Source organism: Xenopus laevis, chromosome 9_10S, assembly GCF_017654675.1.
Source record: "Xenopus laevis strain J_2021 chromosome 9_10S, Xenopus_laevis_v10.1, whole genome shotgun sequence".
In the NCBI taxonomy this organism is placed as follows: Eukaryota; Metazoa; Chordata; class Amphibia; order Anura; family Pipidae; genus Xenopus; species Xenopus laevis.
Genome location: NC_054388.1, coordinates 59,862,830 through 59,877,765, shown reverse-complemented (window position 1 = coordinate 59,877,765; position 14,936 = coordinate 59,862,830). Strand labels below are relative to the sequence as shown.

The 14,936-nt window shown below is 33.6% G+C and overlaps 1 protein-coding gene across 19 annotated transcripts in view; it reads left to right on the top strand.

Moving 5' to 3' along the window:
• Nucleotides 1-14,936, top strand: part of neb.S (nebulin S homeolog) — a 121,752-nt gene that overhangs the window by 90,508 nt on the left and 16,308 nt on the right. For 15 of the 19 annotated variants that reach the window (XM_041577934.1, XM_041577951.1, XM_041577940.1 and 12 more), the window contains 11 exons: nucleotides 901-1,011; nucleotides 2,914-3,018; nucleotides 3,584-3,688; nucleotides 4,374-4,478; nucleotides 7,775-7,885; nucleotides 8,508-8,618; nucleotides 9,942-10,052; nucleotides 10,136-10,240; nucleotides 10,916-11,020; nucleotides 11,642-11,746; nucleotides 13,246-13,338. In XM_041577934.1, coding sequence (XP_041433868.1) covers nucleotides 901-1,011; nucleotides 2,914-3,018; nucleotides 3,584-3,688; nucleotides 4,374-4,478; nucleotides 7,775-7,885; nucleotides 8,508-8,618; nucleotides 9,942-10,052; nucleotides 10,136-10,240; nucleotides 10,916-11,020; nucleotides 11,642-11,746; nucleotides 13,246-13,338 — 1,167 coding nt within the window. The remainder of the gene's footprint in view (nucleotides 1-900; nucleotides 1,012-2,913; nucleotides 3,019-3,583; nucleotides 3,689-4,373; nucleotides 4,479-7,774; nucleotides 7,886-8,507; nucleotides 8,619-9,941; nucleotides 10,053-10,135; nucleotides 10,241-10,915; nucleotides 11,021-11,641; nucleotides 11,747-13,245; nucleotides 13,339-14,936) is intronic. The other 4 variants (XM_041577947.1, XM_041577943.1, XM_041577941.1 and 1 more) reach the window with 3 other exon arrangements.

Sequence of the window (14,936 nt, the reverse complement as noted above, 5' to 3'; positions counted from 1 at the left end):
GAACAGTTTAGACTGAACAGTATATTTTGGGTTTTTTTTGATTATTTTTTCTATCTTAAAACAATGGTATATTGAACTAATTATATGTTTTAGTGCTTTGAAAATAAAATAAAAAAATCTTATTGCATGATTAATTATTAAAAATGTTATATTATTATATATCCACAATAATAACTTTATGAACAATGTTCTTTAAGTTAAGAACCTTTAATCAAGGGAGGTCTATGCATCTTATGCATCTTGCACTAAGCTGGTTCTTCTTTAAAGCTAACATATCATGCTACTTGAATAATACAGTGACCCAACAAATCATGTTTTTTCACTAACATTCTTTTTTGTGAAAATATTCATCATATGCATTGAAAAGATCAGAATTATATTTTCATTTGTAGCAAAAAATATGGTTGATAGACAATTGATTTTGCTACTTTGAAATACAAGTACAATTAAATGCAATTTGTAAATTAAACAAACATACACAAATCGAAACTGCTAAGGTCCATGGTAACTGGGCATGGTGATCAAAATACTCTTTTCCTGACAACCACTTTACATTTATTTGAAAGGAAAATGTCTCGGTTATATACTGACTTCCATTTTTTTTAAAATTATACCTACCGGCTGACACAACAGTCTATCACAACAATTCCCATCGCTGCAGGCAAGGAGTCTTGATCACCATAGTTCTTCCTAAGATTTCTAAAGCAATCAAAATATCCCATGTGCCAGGGGACTTATAATGTTGTTATGTTGATTTTTTCATGCTGGTTGGCTTTGTGAATGCACATTTACTTTTTGTTCCCAAGCAGCAAAAGATACTGTGCCTTGTTTCCATTATGCCCAGGTTCCCAGCATGCACATACCTGATTTGTTTTACTTAATGTCATTTATTCTTTATAGGTAAAATACAAGGAAAATTTTTCAAAAGATAAAAAAAAGAGACCACACTATGACCTCAAAGAGGCAACAATCTATCAGACCTTTAAAGATGCAAACACGCTTGCTAGTGAGGTATGGTTGCCAAGTTTTTCCCACAGTATTACTTGCTGTACATGCCTTGCCATTGCAATCCTTTTTTTAATAAGTTTGTTATTCTGAAATGTTATATAATGTTAGGCTGATTCTAGATTTCATTTTGAATCTTTTAGTTTTTTTTGCTCTGACTGAGCTGTTGTCATTCTTTACAGCACAGATTTCAAAAATGCGGATCTCTACTTTATGGGGGAGATTTATCAACATTCATATACATAGTTTTACCACAATTTATTTGCAAGTTGAGATTTATTAAGCGCAAAAAAACTTGAATGTTAAAAATTGCCATCTCAAAGCTGCCAGGTTCGTGCAGAAGTAAATCCATTTTTCAATTCAAGTTTTTGAGATTTGAAAATGAATTTAATTCTAAATTTGGCAGACTCATTTAAAATTAAGTGTAACGTGATTTACTGCTTTACAGTTATTTTTTCAAAATTTTAAGCAATCAAGTTTTTAGATTTCAAGTATCAAACACATTTGAAATGTTTGCATTTTCAATTTTTTTTTTCAAATTCGAAAACAAATGGAAAATTCAGATTTTCATATATCTGCCCTTAAAACTCTTGACATGACCATAGCTAGAGGTCTGCATATCAGCATTATGCTTCAAACACTGCATAAACTATAGATTCATATGCAAAATGGCAACATGTGGGGGGGTCTATTAACATTGGTCAAAACTCCTAGTCTGACATTACCCTTAGGCTTTAAGCATTGTAGCTTAATTAAACATTATAAAAAGAAAAAAACTATTTTTTTTCATTGACTTAAAGGAACAGTTCAGTGTGAAAATAAAAACTAGGTAAATAGATAGGCTGTGCAAAATAAAACATGTTTTTCATATAGTTAGTTAGGCAAAAATGTAATGTATTAAGGCTGGAGTGACTGGATGTCTAACATAATAGCCAGAACACTACTTCCAGCTTTTCAGCTCTCTAACTCTGAGTTAGTCAGCAACTTGAAGGGGGGCCACATGTGACATAACTGTTCAGTGAGTTTGTAATTGATCCTTAGCATGCAGCACAGATTCAAAAGCAAACAGTTATTACCCATGTGCCCCTCCCTTGAGTCACTTATTGGTTACTGCCCGATAATCAAATAGTAGAAACCAGGAGAGCTGAAAATCAGGAAGTAGTGTTCTATTCTGCTATGTTAGACATCCAGGCACTCCAGCCTTTATAGATTACATTTTTAGCTAACTAACTATATTAGAAACATTTTTTATTTTTATCTATTTACCCAGTTTTAATTTTTACACTGCACTATTCCTTTAAAGGAGAAATCAACCAACCTGTGGGGAAAAAATCCCATACCCCCCCACCCCAGGTAGACCTCCCTCCCCCCAGGCTAACTACCCCCCACGGGAAATACCCCATACTCCAAACTTACCCCTCGGCACAGAATCTTCCAGCAAAGTTCCACGTGACCATCTTCCGGCTCCTCGGTAAGCTGACTCGGCAATTTCCGTGTAATACCGCACAGTTGTCGCAAACCAGCTAACTGTTCCAACTGCGCATGTGCAGAAATACTGATCTCTCAGTGAGCTTACCGAGGAGCCAGAAGATGGACACGTGGAACTTCGCTGGAAGAATCTGCACCGATGGGTAAGTATGGAGTATGGGGCATTTGGGGCAAAGTTAGCCTGGGGGGAGGAGGGAGGGAGGTCTACCTGGGGTGGGGGGTACGGAGTTTTTTCCCCACAGGTTGATTTCTCCTTTAAAATGCCATTACCACCCTGCTAATGTCTGCAAAGCTGTAGCTTTTCATATATTATTTATATTAAAGATTACAAGTATATTACTCTGTGGTTCTCATATGCATCTGACAAATTGTCCATCAGTGCAATAAACGGTAATTTGTCTTCTTGTGTTTGGGTTGCAGGTTAAGTACAAGGCAGATCTCAAGAAGCTTCACAAACCAGTAACAGATATGGCTGAATCCTTGAACATGCAGCATATAACAAGCACAAGCAAATTGGCCAGTGATGTAAGATCTTCAAATAGAGTGCTTATAATACTGTATTAATATTTATCCCCTATTATTTATAATTCCTTCTTGTGTATGATTTGCTAACTGTTCTGTAATACCTTCCCGCTTTACTCCAAATTTGGCAGCATCTGGTAGTGAACCTTCCTCATTTACAAACACTTATGTTCCTTCTATCTTCTTAGTACTATTAATACACTTTTTTGTGTGCTGATATAGAATTAAAAAAATAAAATAGAACATCTGCTAATACAAAGAATTCTAACATTATTTTGGTTTTTACTTAATCCAAACTATTAACTAACCAGTCAAAGGATTTATAAATAATTATTTTTTAACTTTTTTTTAGGCAGTCTTTACTATATATTTTAAAAATCTTCTTCATTTTTACTTAATGTTCATTAGAGAAATACTTTTCTAATTCATCTTCATTATAAGAAATATATGATAACATTTAGAACATATTTTATAAATATGCATAATGGAAGGGCAAGTTATGCTATCCAGGAGTCAAGAGATGACATTATAGACTATAATTGAGGCAGTTCTTGACACTTCCCTTCAGTACCAGTACAAGAAGGAGTTTGAGAAGAGTAAGGGTCACTACCATGAGGTGCCTGATACACTTGAACAACTTCATGTAAAGGAGGCAACAGAATTACAAAGTCAAGTAAGTCATTTATATAGTCTTCATGCCACTTACCCAACCATTCATTCCATTTAGTTATTAATTTTAAAATTAACAAAAAAACCATTTCCATAAACTCATGTATATATTTGAGAACTAACACTAATGTTTTATTTAAAAAAAAAAAAGTATACAAACATTTCCACAAATGTTTAAAAAAACGAGTAAGTAAATGTAATATTTAACAATTAATATATTAATTTGCAAGTTTTTTTTTCTTTTGGAATTTATTTCTGTCATGGGGACTGAAATACAGCTTTCCATTTTAAAAAAAAATTAAAATTAGTTCACAACTTTGCATAGGATTCTGTTATGCTGCAATATCTACAGGCTATTTTCTGTTCTGTGTGCATAAACCTTTGATTTTAACTCACAAATTAAGCCTTAAAAATCACATAGTTCCTGATTTAAAATGTTACTAAATACACTTTCTTATTAAATGAATTTGTATTCTAGGTTTAGTGGACCATTAATGAGAGTAAATTCTTGTGAATATAGTGAATCCTTTATTGCATATGTGCAATCTGCAGGACAAGTAAATTACTGATAAAAAAAACACCATAAATTCTAAACAAATGTCATAACAAATTGAGCAAAACTCCAATATTGATCAATATAATTGTATAAAGATGTGCAAACCTCTACTGACATTTTCTTCTACTGACAGGTAAAATATAAGGAGAAGTATGAAAAGGAGAGAGGTAAAGCAATGCTGGACTTTGAGACGCCAACATTTGTCACAGCTATGGAGTCTCAACATATGCAAAGTGAGGTAAGTTTATCATTTTTGTGAATAGTATTAAAAATATTATAATCCCACAATTATATATAAAATCTAGTGATCACTGAAGCCTAATGCCACATGTGCCATTTCATTACTGATGAAATAGATAAGCACTGTTGTGCACATTCCCATTATAATCATTGGTGTTTGGTGTGTGTAGCAGATTTATGTTCTAAATTGCTATGATCTGCATTTTCAAGTGATAATCAAATTAATTTGCATAATTATGGTGATATCCGTTCAATATAATATGAAATGACTCTTCTTGAAATGAGTAGAGAAAACCACCTCTGCTTTTCAATATCAGGCTTTTTCCATTACAGACAGAGAAGTGGCTAGGTCGTGTTTTTGTCCACCAACTGAAATATACTAGCAAAGAATTGGTCTAAAAGCTAATTCTATAAAATTTCTAGAAAACATGATATTTACTGTATATCTGGAAATACCTGTCATATTCCTGGTATAGTTTTTTGGGAGCAGCTCTTCAATAATACTGTATATAAGGATCCTTTGAACACAATAAAGCAGGTGGGTTTAGACAATAAATAAAATATAACCCTAACATAATTAGGGTTGATAAACATTATGAAATTAAAACTTTTACTGTTACTTGAGAGACACATTTTTAGATGCACAGGATAGAAATAAATAGTATCTAAACTCAATTAACACTTGTCACTTTTGGTCCTTTCAGGCTTATTGGATCATTTGAGATACATTTCAAACTGGACAATTCAGTGATTTATCTATACTGCATAAACAAATTCTGTCAAGAACAAATAATTATTTTATTTATTAAAGGAAAATTACATCTTAACTGAAGTAGTAGGGCAGAAATGTACATTATGTTTTGGGGGTTTGAACCAGCCAAGGGCAACCACAGTGAAGAATTGTGCCTCCAAAGAGGACCCTGTAGCTCCCCATCTTCTTTGTCAACTTTGAAGGCCTTTATTGTTACTAATATAGAGATGCTGAACCTTTAGGCTGGTTCAATAGATTTAGTTTATAAAATATGACTATTCTAGCAATATTAATTTTATGGCTTGGTTCATAAAGGTGTCCAAAATGATGTGTAACATTCTATTTTGGTACAATATTTATCATAGGCTTCTTTTGTTTTGTTTCACAATTATGAACATAACAATGGTTCTTATGGTTTCCCATAATAAAGTGTGTTTATATTAATAAAGTTCAGCATCAAATGCAAATATATTATTTAAAAACACCTAACAAAGGTATTTTAATTTGCAACATATATCCTTTTTATTATATCAGTTGATGGACTTCATTTGGCCTGTGGGCATATATCTGCCTATATATTTATAGGGTGTAGGTTTAGAAATGCTTGTGTGTGAACACTATCTCGAATATACTGGAGAGAACTGATGGGATGTTTAAAAGATGGGATAGATGGAAAATACTCTTTAGTACATAGAAAGACATGGTGATCCTCTTAAACTGTCTTTATAGTCTGAAGGCTTATGAATATTTATATTGTTTTGTGACAGATACAATTAGTCCCTTCAGAGTAATTAAATTGCTCAATGATCAAACAATAGTTGTAAAGTTAGTTTCATATTTATTCATGTACTTTTTGACTTGTCACTCTTTCCTTCAAGCCGAAATACTTGAAGTTGATAATGTTATGTCAAAACCAAAAACTTATACAAGCTGCAATATGCTAGTATAAGAATTTAATTGTACCGTTTTTATTCTTTCCAGTGTATTTATGTTTGTCTATGAATGAAGGAAAAACATTCAGTATATCACCTCCATTTTGCGGTACTAGGAAAAACTTTTGGGTTATGGCACACATTTTTTATACTGCTACTGGGTGGGGTATCACGACAGAAGAACTTAAATTGGCATCAAGCAAAAGGAAGCAAATTGTATGCATGTCTGCATAATAATAAAGAGGCAGAGCAGAAGGGGCATTTGCCTTGGAATCAAAGGCCCCCCTTGGGGTAAAATAAGTTACACAGGTATGGGACCTGTTATCCAGAATGCTTGGAACCCGGAGTTTTCCGGATAATGGATTTTTCATAATTTGGATCTTCATACCTTAAGTCTACTAGAAAAACATTAAATAACCCAAATAGGTTGGGTTTGCTTCCAGTAAGGATTAACTATATCTTAGTTTTGATCAAGTACAAGGTACTGTTTAATTTATACAGAAAAAAAGAAAATATATTTTAAAAATTTGCCAAAAGCCATGAATATCCTGTAAATTTTATCCTTATAAACGGTGAGTTCTGATGTCATCAGTTATAAACGGTGAGTTCTGATGTCATTTCTGTCACACGACTCACTGAAACGTGTGTATTATAATAAATACAGTACCCCCAGTTGTAAAATATGAGGATATTAGAAGTTACCAGTTTCATGACCTATATAAAAACACTCGGCCTTCGGCCTCGGTAACTTATAATATCCTTATATTTTACAAGAGGGGGTATTTTATTCACTATTTAATGGAATCTACTGGAGACGGCCTTTCCATAATTTGGAGCTTTCTGGATAATGGGTTTCTGGATAACAGATCCCATACCTGTATTTCAATCACTGGAGGACCACAGATTGCATATCCCACATGTATCTTATTCTCCCCATTGGAGCCGTATACTCTATGCATTGCCACTGTCTCTAACTTTGACTCTCTTGTTAATTAAGGTAGACAGTGCTTTTGGCCCTTACCATTGCCATAAGTGGGAAGAAAACATTGGACACTGGTGGCATTACAATCTCCACACCTAGGGGCAGATTTAGCAAAGGTCGAAGTGAAAATTCAAATTAAAAAAATTTAAATTTCAAGCTAATTTTTGTGTACTTCGACTAGGGAATAGTCCAAATTCTATTCGAATTTGAAATAAAAATAAAATTTGACTTCGACCATTCGCCATCTAAAACCTGCTTAGTTGCTGTTTTAGCCTATGGGGGACCTCCTAGAACCTACTTGGAGTCAAATGGTGGACTTTGAAAAATCTAAGGTTTTTTTTGGAAAAACTTTGAATTGAATCCGATTGAATGTGCTATGACTTTGATTCGTACAATTCGAATTTGTTTGAAAACGGACCTATTCTGCCAAAAAAAAAACCTTTGATTTAATTTCGGTTGGTCTTTTTGAATTCTAATTTCGACCCTTGATAAACCTGCCCCCTAGTATGCCATATTCCTTGTGCCAATTATTACGATAAATTGCACCAATCCTTGGTTTATTTTGGAGGTGAAGACTTTCACTTGTACTAAATCACTGTGTATGTCACTTTTCTTCCTGACTCCATCAGAAAGAATATAAGAAGGACTTGGAAGAATGTATTAAAGGCAGAAACCTTTCGGGGTTGGAGGTTACGCCATCACTGTTACATGTCAGATATGCTACAAAAATAGCGAGCGAGGTAGCACCTGCTCTCCATTGCCGTCCTATAATCAGAATAATGCCACTAATATTGGCTACACAACACCTTAATATATGTTGCTATATTGTGTTTGTCTCCTTTATATATTTGTCATGCTTTGTCTCATTAACTGCAAAACAATATCCATTAAATGTGTTTTCTGTTAAATGTAATAAACATACATATTAACATCACTCAATACTCAATACTTAATGCTCATTAAGCAATATATTGCACATAACATGTTTGGCTTAACTGATGGTTCCATAGTTATCCCACATTCTACCTGGTTATAATAAGAATTCAGAATGTTTCCTGATCTTGTATTATCCATTGCTATATTACTCCCAGGAAGGCAAAAATGCAATCAAGACAATATATATATATATATATATATATATATATATATATATATATATATATATATATATATATATATATATATATATATATATGTAAATAGTAAGTCATAATTTGCAAAGCGGGATAACTGTGGCCCCATAGTCAATAATTACACTGTATATGGCTATGTAATATGTATTAGATGTCTGTCTTGCTATGTTTATTATCTTACAACTAATATTTTATAGGTGTTGTGCCTAAAATGATTCTGCATTTGTAGAAAGAGTACAGGAAGGATCTCGATGAAACCATCAAAGGTAGAGGCCTTACTGTTCTGGAAGAGACTCCAGAGCTCTTAAGGGCAAAGAATGCAACTCATATCTTAAATGAGGTATGGTCATATCATAATAACAAATGTAATATTAGAATAATTATTTGATGTTTCTCTATGACACGCAGCTAGCGTTCTTGTGAAATTGACTGAATGGGCAGATATGAGCAGTGGACGTTTTTATTTTCAACATTGAGCTGTATGGATGATGGATACTTTTTGAAACATATGGCACACAAACACCACAATAAATTTAAGCCACGTTGTTTCAGCACAATGATACATATATTAGTGTCAGAAACATGGTTATAGCAAAAAGAAAGGAACACAGTAAACAGCCAAAAGGTATAGCACAAGAGAGTGAGTAATGCAAATATTGGAAAAGGGAATGTATATTAAATATGGAACATTTAAGATAAAGGCAAGGATAGAAAATAATAGTAAGGGACACAGTAGGAAATGAAAAACATCTGGAGAGAAGCAGCAGAACAAGATTGAAATAGAATCCAAAATGGAAGGCAGGACAAGATGTGATCACAAAAGAGAAAAGGTAAATTGAAAGTTATAAAAAGCGGAAAAGAAAATGTAGTAAGATTGCAAGTAGTAGATATTGCTTATTGTTTTTGAGTCTTTGTAGACCACCATTGTGGTTACACATTTATGATGCTTTATATATGTCTCAGCTGATACATTTCCTATGGGAAAATGTAATTTGCATTTGTTCACACAGTCCCTTTATTGCAAGGTAAAATAAGTTTAATTTAAAAAGGTGACCATGCCGAACAACAAAGATTTAAGTTGTTGCTGCTTGTACATTGTAGCTGACAACTTAAAGATGTACATATAATGTAGGAAACTTCATAGACTAATATTACTAAATTGCCTGAAGCATATTTTTTATTTTTTTTACCTGCAAATTCAAATTTGTGACACTATTTACCGTTATCCAAAATAGACAATATTGTGCTTCAACCACCTTATTTAACCTTGTAGGTTGGGTGCAAAGCAGTCCGGAAAACCCTAGCCAGGGGTTTGCATAGACATAAAGTAAAAAAAATACCGCTGCAGCATCTCAGATTTATTAGGTCAAACAACCAGGCAACGTTTCGGGCTTACTCTTGCCCTTTCTCAAGCCTTGGGAAAGGGCAAGAGTAAGCCCGAAATGTTGCCTGGTTGTTTGACCTAATAAATCCAAATTTTCATTTTTTGCAACAAAGAGGTGCTGCAGCGGTATTTTTTTCCTGAATGACTATTTACAGTTATGACTAAGATGTTTTTACTAATAGTTTGTTTTTTTCAAGGCAAGTTGCTATTTCTATCATTTAACTTAAATGAATTCAAGTGTGCTACTCTAGCTATATTTCTATTTTTTTAACCTGACAGAAAGAATATAAGAAAACGCTAGAAATGGACATTAAAGGAAAAGGGGTATCTGTGGGTCTTGAAACTCCTGACTTCCAGAGAGCAATGAATGCTACCGATATTGCCAGTCAGGTAAGCAGTCATCCTAAATAAGGCAAGTTAGCTTTTATCATCAAAGTCAGAACTCAAACTGATATTTTTACTGCCATTTACAGATAAAGTACAAACAGTCTGCAGAAATGGATAAGGCCAACTATACAACAGTTGTAGACACTCCAGAGATTATCCACGCTCAGCAAGTCAGAAATCTTTCCAGCAAGGTACCAAGTCATACATATGTAAATTTAGCAGTGTGTACTGTATGTGTGTTAAAATATTTTTTTCTAGTAAGATTGGAACCTTTATAATTTAGACTTTTTTTGGGTGCAAAACAGCATTTTTTTTAAATTAAAGGCCAAAATAAATGTAATCAAACCTAAATAGAATAAAACATTTACTTTATCATTGTTATTTTAGAATTCTATTTAGCATAGTATCCATTATTGGGTAAGATTTTATAAAGTATGATGAGCAAGAATTTGCCCATTCCAATAACCCACCCAGCAGTTCACTATTACTGGACTAAAGCAAACAAAATACTGTTTAGAATACTGAAAGCAATTATCTGATTGGTCGATATAGGTTACTGGAACAGGACAAACTTTGCGCATAATACTACCTAACCTACTTCTTATCCATAAACAGCCAGCATTATTTGTTCATGGCAACAAATGAGAATGTCTATAAATATAATATAGCCTGTGTTCTACACTCCACTACACTCTACACTGATGATGGAATGGTTAATTGCATCCATGAGCTCTAACAAATGTAAACTTATACCAGATTCTTTTTGTGAAAACACTATGAATATCTCAAAGACTTATGTGATTTAGTATTTTTGCAGTGAGTTAATGATCAGTGAAGTCAACGGGTGTAAATTTCTCTCTCAACAGAAAAAATATAAAGAGGAGGCAGAAAGGAACATGTCTTACTATGTTTCAGTATTCGATACCCCAGAAATGCATAGAGTGCGTGAAAACCAAAAGAATTTCAGCACTGTAAGTCATTTAATTTTATCCATTTATATATTTATCTCTGTTAGTATCTATATTTGTGTCAGCAGTGGCAAAAACCAATTCTTTAAGAATAATAGCAGGGTAGAAATACATTTTAGGAAACTCCTTTTCAACATAAGATAGGTAAATCAAAGATGTTTATGAATACGTTAAGATACGATCAGAATATAATTTACTGATGCATCTGGTGCACACAATGAACATGGCTCACCACTTAAATGGAAAAAGAGCACATCTGAGAGCCTACTCCATCTGTAGGTCTCACAACCAGTGCTCTTGCTGGACTAGACAACAGCTACAGATTAGAATAGATCTGGATAAGTATAATCTATATAATTGTGAAGACGTCATACATTTATGTTAGAGATATTCTTCTGACATAAATGTGCAGTGTCCCCCTACCTATATACATAGAAGTATTTTCCTTCAGTGGAAATACTTTGGATATCTGTGTCTTGGCAATCAGTCTGTATATTTAAATGTTGTTATTTTGATCCAGATCACTCTAGCGGTTCAGTTATGCCACAATCAGATGAAAATGAACATGTTACACTACTGAGACCTGTACGTACCTTAACAATATTTTTTACTCTTTTCTTATAGCTTCAGTACCAAGGTGACCTTAAAAACATTAAAGGGAAAGTCACAGTGGTAAAAGACACGCCAGAAATACTGCGTGTTAAAGAAAACCAAAAGAATTTCAGCTCGGTACATGATTTTAAATATTGCTTTTTAAAATGCTAACCCAAATAATAGTGTGATGAAACAGAGGCAGAATTTGTTTTTCAACGCAGCTGGCTATCAATCAAGCTAACCTTAACTGCATCTCATTTACGCCATATGCTGCTTTTTACTGTATACAACACTGTTTCTTCAGAGCTGCCACTCCTATATTGCCCCCCCCCAAGCCTACACTAGATATCCAATCAAAATTGTCTCTGGTTCATTATGTATGTTGTAAGTGTGTTAACCATGTCCATTGTAAGTAGCTATTAATACTCTTATGTACAACAGATTGGTGTTGGTTTTATTGTGTTGTCTGTTTTGTGCTTCTTGTAAAACTTGTCAGGCTTTAAGAAACACCTAGGGGCCGATTCATGAAGCTCGAGTGAAGGATTCGAATTAAAAAAAAAAAAAGTCGAATTTCGAAGTGTTTTTTGGGCTACTTCGACCATCGAATGGGCTACTTCGACCTTCGACTACGACTACGAATTGAACGATTCGAACTAAAAATCGTTCAACTATTCGACCATTCGATAGTCGAAGTACTGTCTCTTTAAAAAAAACTTCGACCCCCTACTTCGGCAGCTAAAAGCTACCGAAGTCAATGTTAGCCTATGGGGAAGGTCCCCATAGGCTTGCCTATGTTTTTTTGATCGAAGGATATTCCTTCGATCGTTGTATTAAAATCCTTCGAATCGTTCGATTCGAAAGATTTAATCGTTCGATCGAGGGAATAATCCTTCGATCGTTCGATCGTAGGATTTGCGCTAAATCCTTCGACTTCGATATTCGAAGTCGAAGGATTTTAGTTCCTAGTCGAATATCGAGGGTTAATTAACCCTCGATATTCGACCCTTCATACATCTGCCCCTTATTCTACAGAAATGGTTCTGATGTTGATATATCATACATGATCACAAATAAATCTGGTCCCATTACTCAGAGACATTAGATTGAGACGGCACTATTACAGGTAAAAAATATACTATATTTATGTAATGTTTAGCTTCCATTGATCTTCTCCCAATATATAGCAAATTGTAAGGGTATAAAATTTTTTGGGTATATACAGTTTACCATTATTTAAAAAGAGCTGCCATTTTGTCTGTCTTAGTGGAAACATTCTTCAAAGAGAAGCACAGCTAGTCATAAACACAACAGTTCAGTTACTGTTCGTGGCTTGGCAATAAAACCCTCAGTAGGGGGCTCCCATCTTGCATATAGTTGAAGCATGGACAACTATGAGTATATTTTCCTTTCTAGTTCAACAGGATATAGGCCAACATCTTATTTGTGACTATTACAACCTTCTTTCATGTAGCAACAAGGTCTATGTTTCTTTTAACAATGCCCTTGGTCCAGTTTAGGCACTAATCCTTTGTAAAAAGAAATTAAAATGTAGAACTATGTTTAATCTGGAAGCATTCCCTAAAGGTATAATATCTAGCAGATATTAACATGTCACCTTGATTCTGATTATTAAGATATTGTACAAAGAAGAAGTTGGAACAGGAACATCTATTGGTCAAACTCCTGAGATGGAGAGAATTAAGAAAACACAGGATGCCATTAGCACGGTACAAAGAAAACAGTTTGAGCTTCTGAGCTGCTTGAATAACCTGTTAGGGCATCTCAACAGCCAGGCTAACAAATCAAACAAGAAAAGCTGCCCAAACATGAATTAATTTCCTACTTTAAAGGGGAACAGTCACATCCATAAACAAGAAGAGCACCTTAATGGTGTTAAATTAAACTGTTTAAGCAAAAGTTTTATTATTTATAAAGTTTTAAAATGTCATGTGTGATGTCAACCTAAGATTTTTTTTCCTGCTACAAACAACTCATTTATGCTATTGGCCAGTAGGACCTTCAAGTTCAGTGGAATTAACCCAGGGAAATAAGTCTATGACTTACAGCAGGAGTGAGCAGGAAAAAATATGTTAGAGAGCTCACAAATGATAAATTAAAAAATATGATAATCAATAAACAAATATAAAGGCTATCCAGATGAGCAGCAGGTGCAGGATAATTGAAGCCGGAAAAACTCTAATTTCCTGGCATTGACTGCCTTTTTCTAATTTGTGTGGAGTTTCTTTTGCACAGTTGGGATAAAAAAAATAAATAAAAAGCTCACAGCTAAAAACTTGGACCCCCCCCCCAGATTGTAAAAAAGAAATTCCCACACAAAGGGAAAGAATTATGCCAGAAAACACGACAGAGTTAACTCGCTCTCTGACATTAAGTGGGGTTTTTTTTTGTATCATCAGGTTTTGTTAAAAAATTAAAAGCATGCCACCTGATGAGGTTTTAATTGTTTAAAAAAGACACATTATGTGAAAAACTCCCACATGAAAGATTTTTGGCATCAATTATGCCATTCCTAATTATTTTGTTTTATCGTAATGAAAGTTCCCCTTTAATAATTAATTTAATCATATTCCTCCAAAAAGATACAATACAATGTTTACAAATTCTGAAAAGAAATATCATCTTGATAAAATAAGAAAAAAATTCTGTTGTCATTTACTCACTAATATTAATAATAATAATAATAATAATAATAATAATATCATAATCCCATAAAATAATTACTATGTTATACAATATTAAATATACACATATAATATGATCTTAAATAGTAATATTAATAGTAATATTTGCCAAAATCAAAGGCTACGGAATCAGCTGAATAAGAATATTAACATTTTTATACTCTTTGCAAGCTAATAATTATTACTAATCTTTTATTAAATCTTAACAACATATAATATAAGTGAATATAATTATGTTTAATTAATCTGACTCAAACTAAGTTACGTACAACTCCTTAGAGGTGAAAGGGGATGAGTTTTTCAATTGTTTTAAGGGTATTTTAAATGTAATTGCACTAGAAGCTGTATTTGTCTCCACTGCTTTTCCTATCCATACCACTGAAATATTGTATATTTTGTTCTTCGATCAAGATTCCAATTCCATCCATGCCTTGCATGTTCTGTAACAGACCTGAGAAGAAGAAGACTGAGAAGTAGAAGTATTGCAGTAGGATCAAATTCTCACAATGCCCTATCCCTATAGTACTTTTCCTCCTATTTGTTTTATTAACTCCACTGCTGGTCCTGACCATATTTACTGTACCAATATAACAATGTAGCAATTCCAGCCAAGATTCCAATTA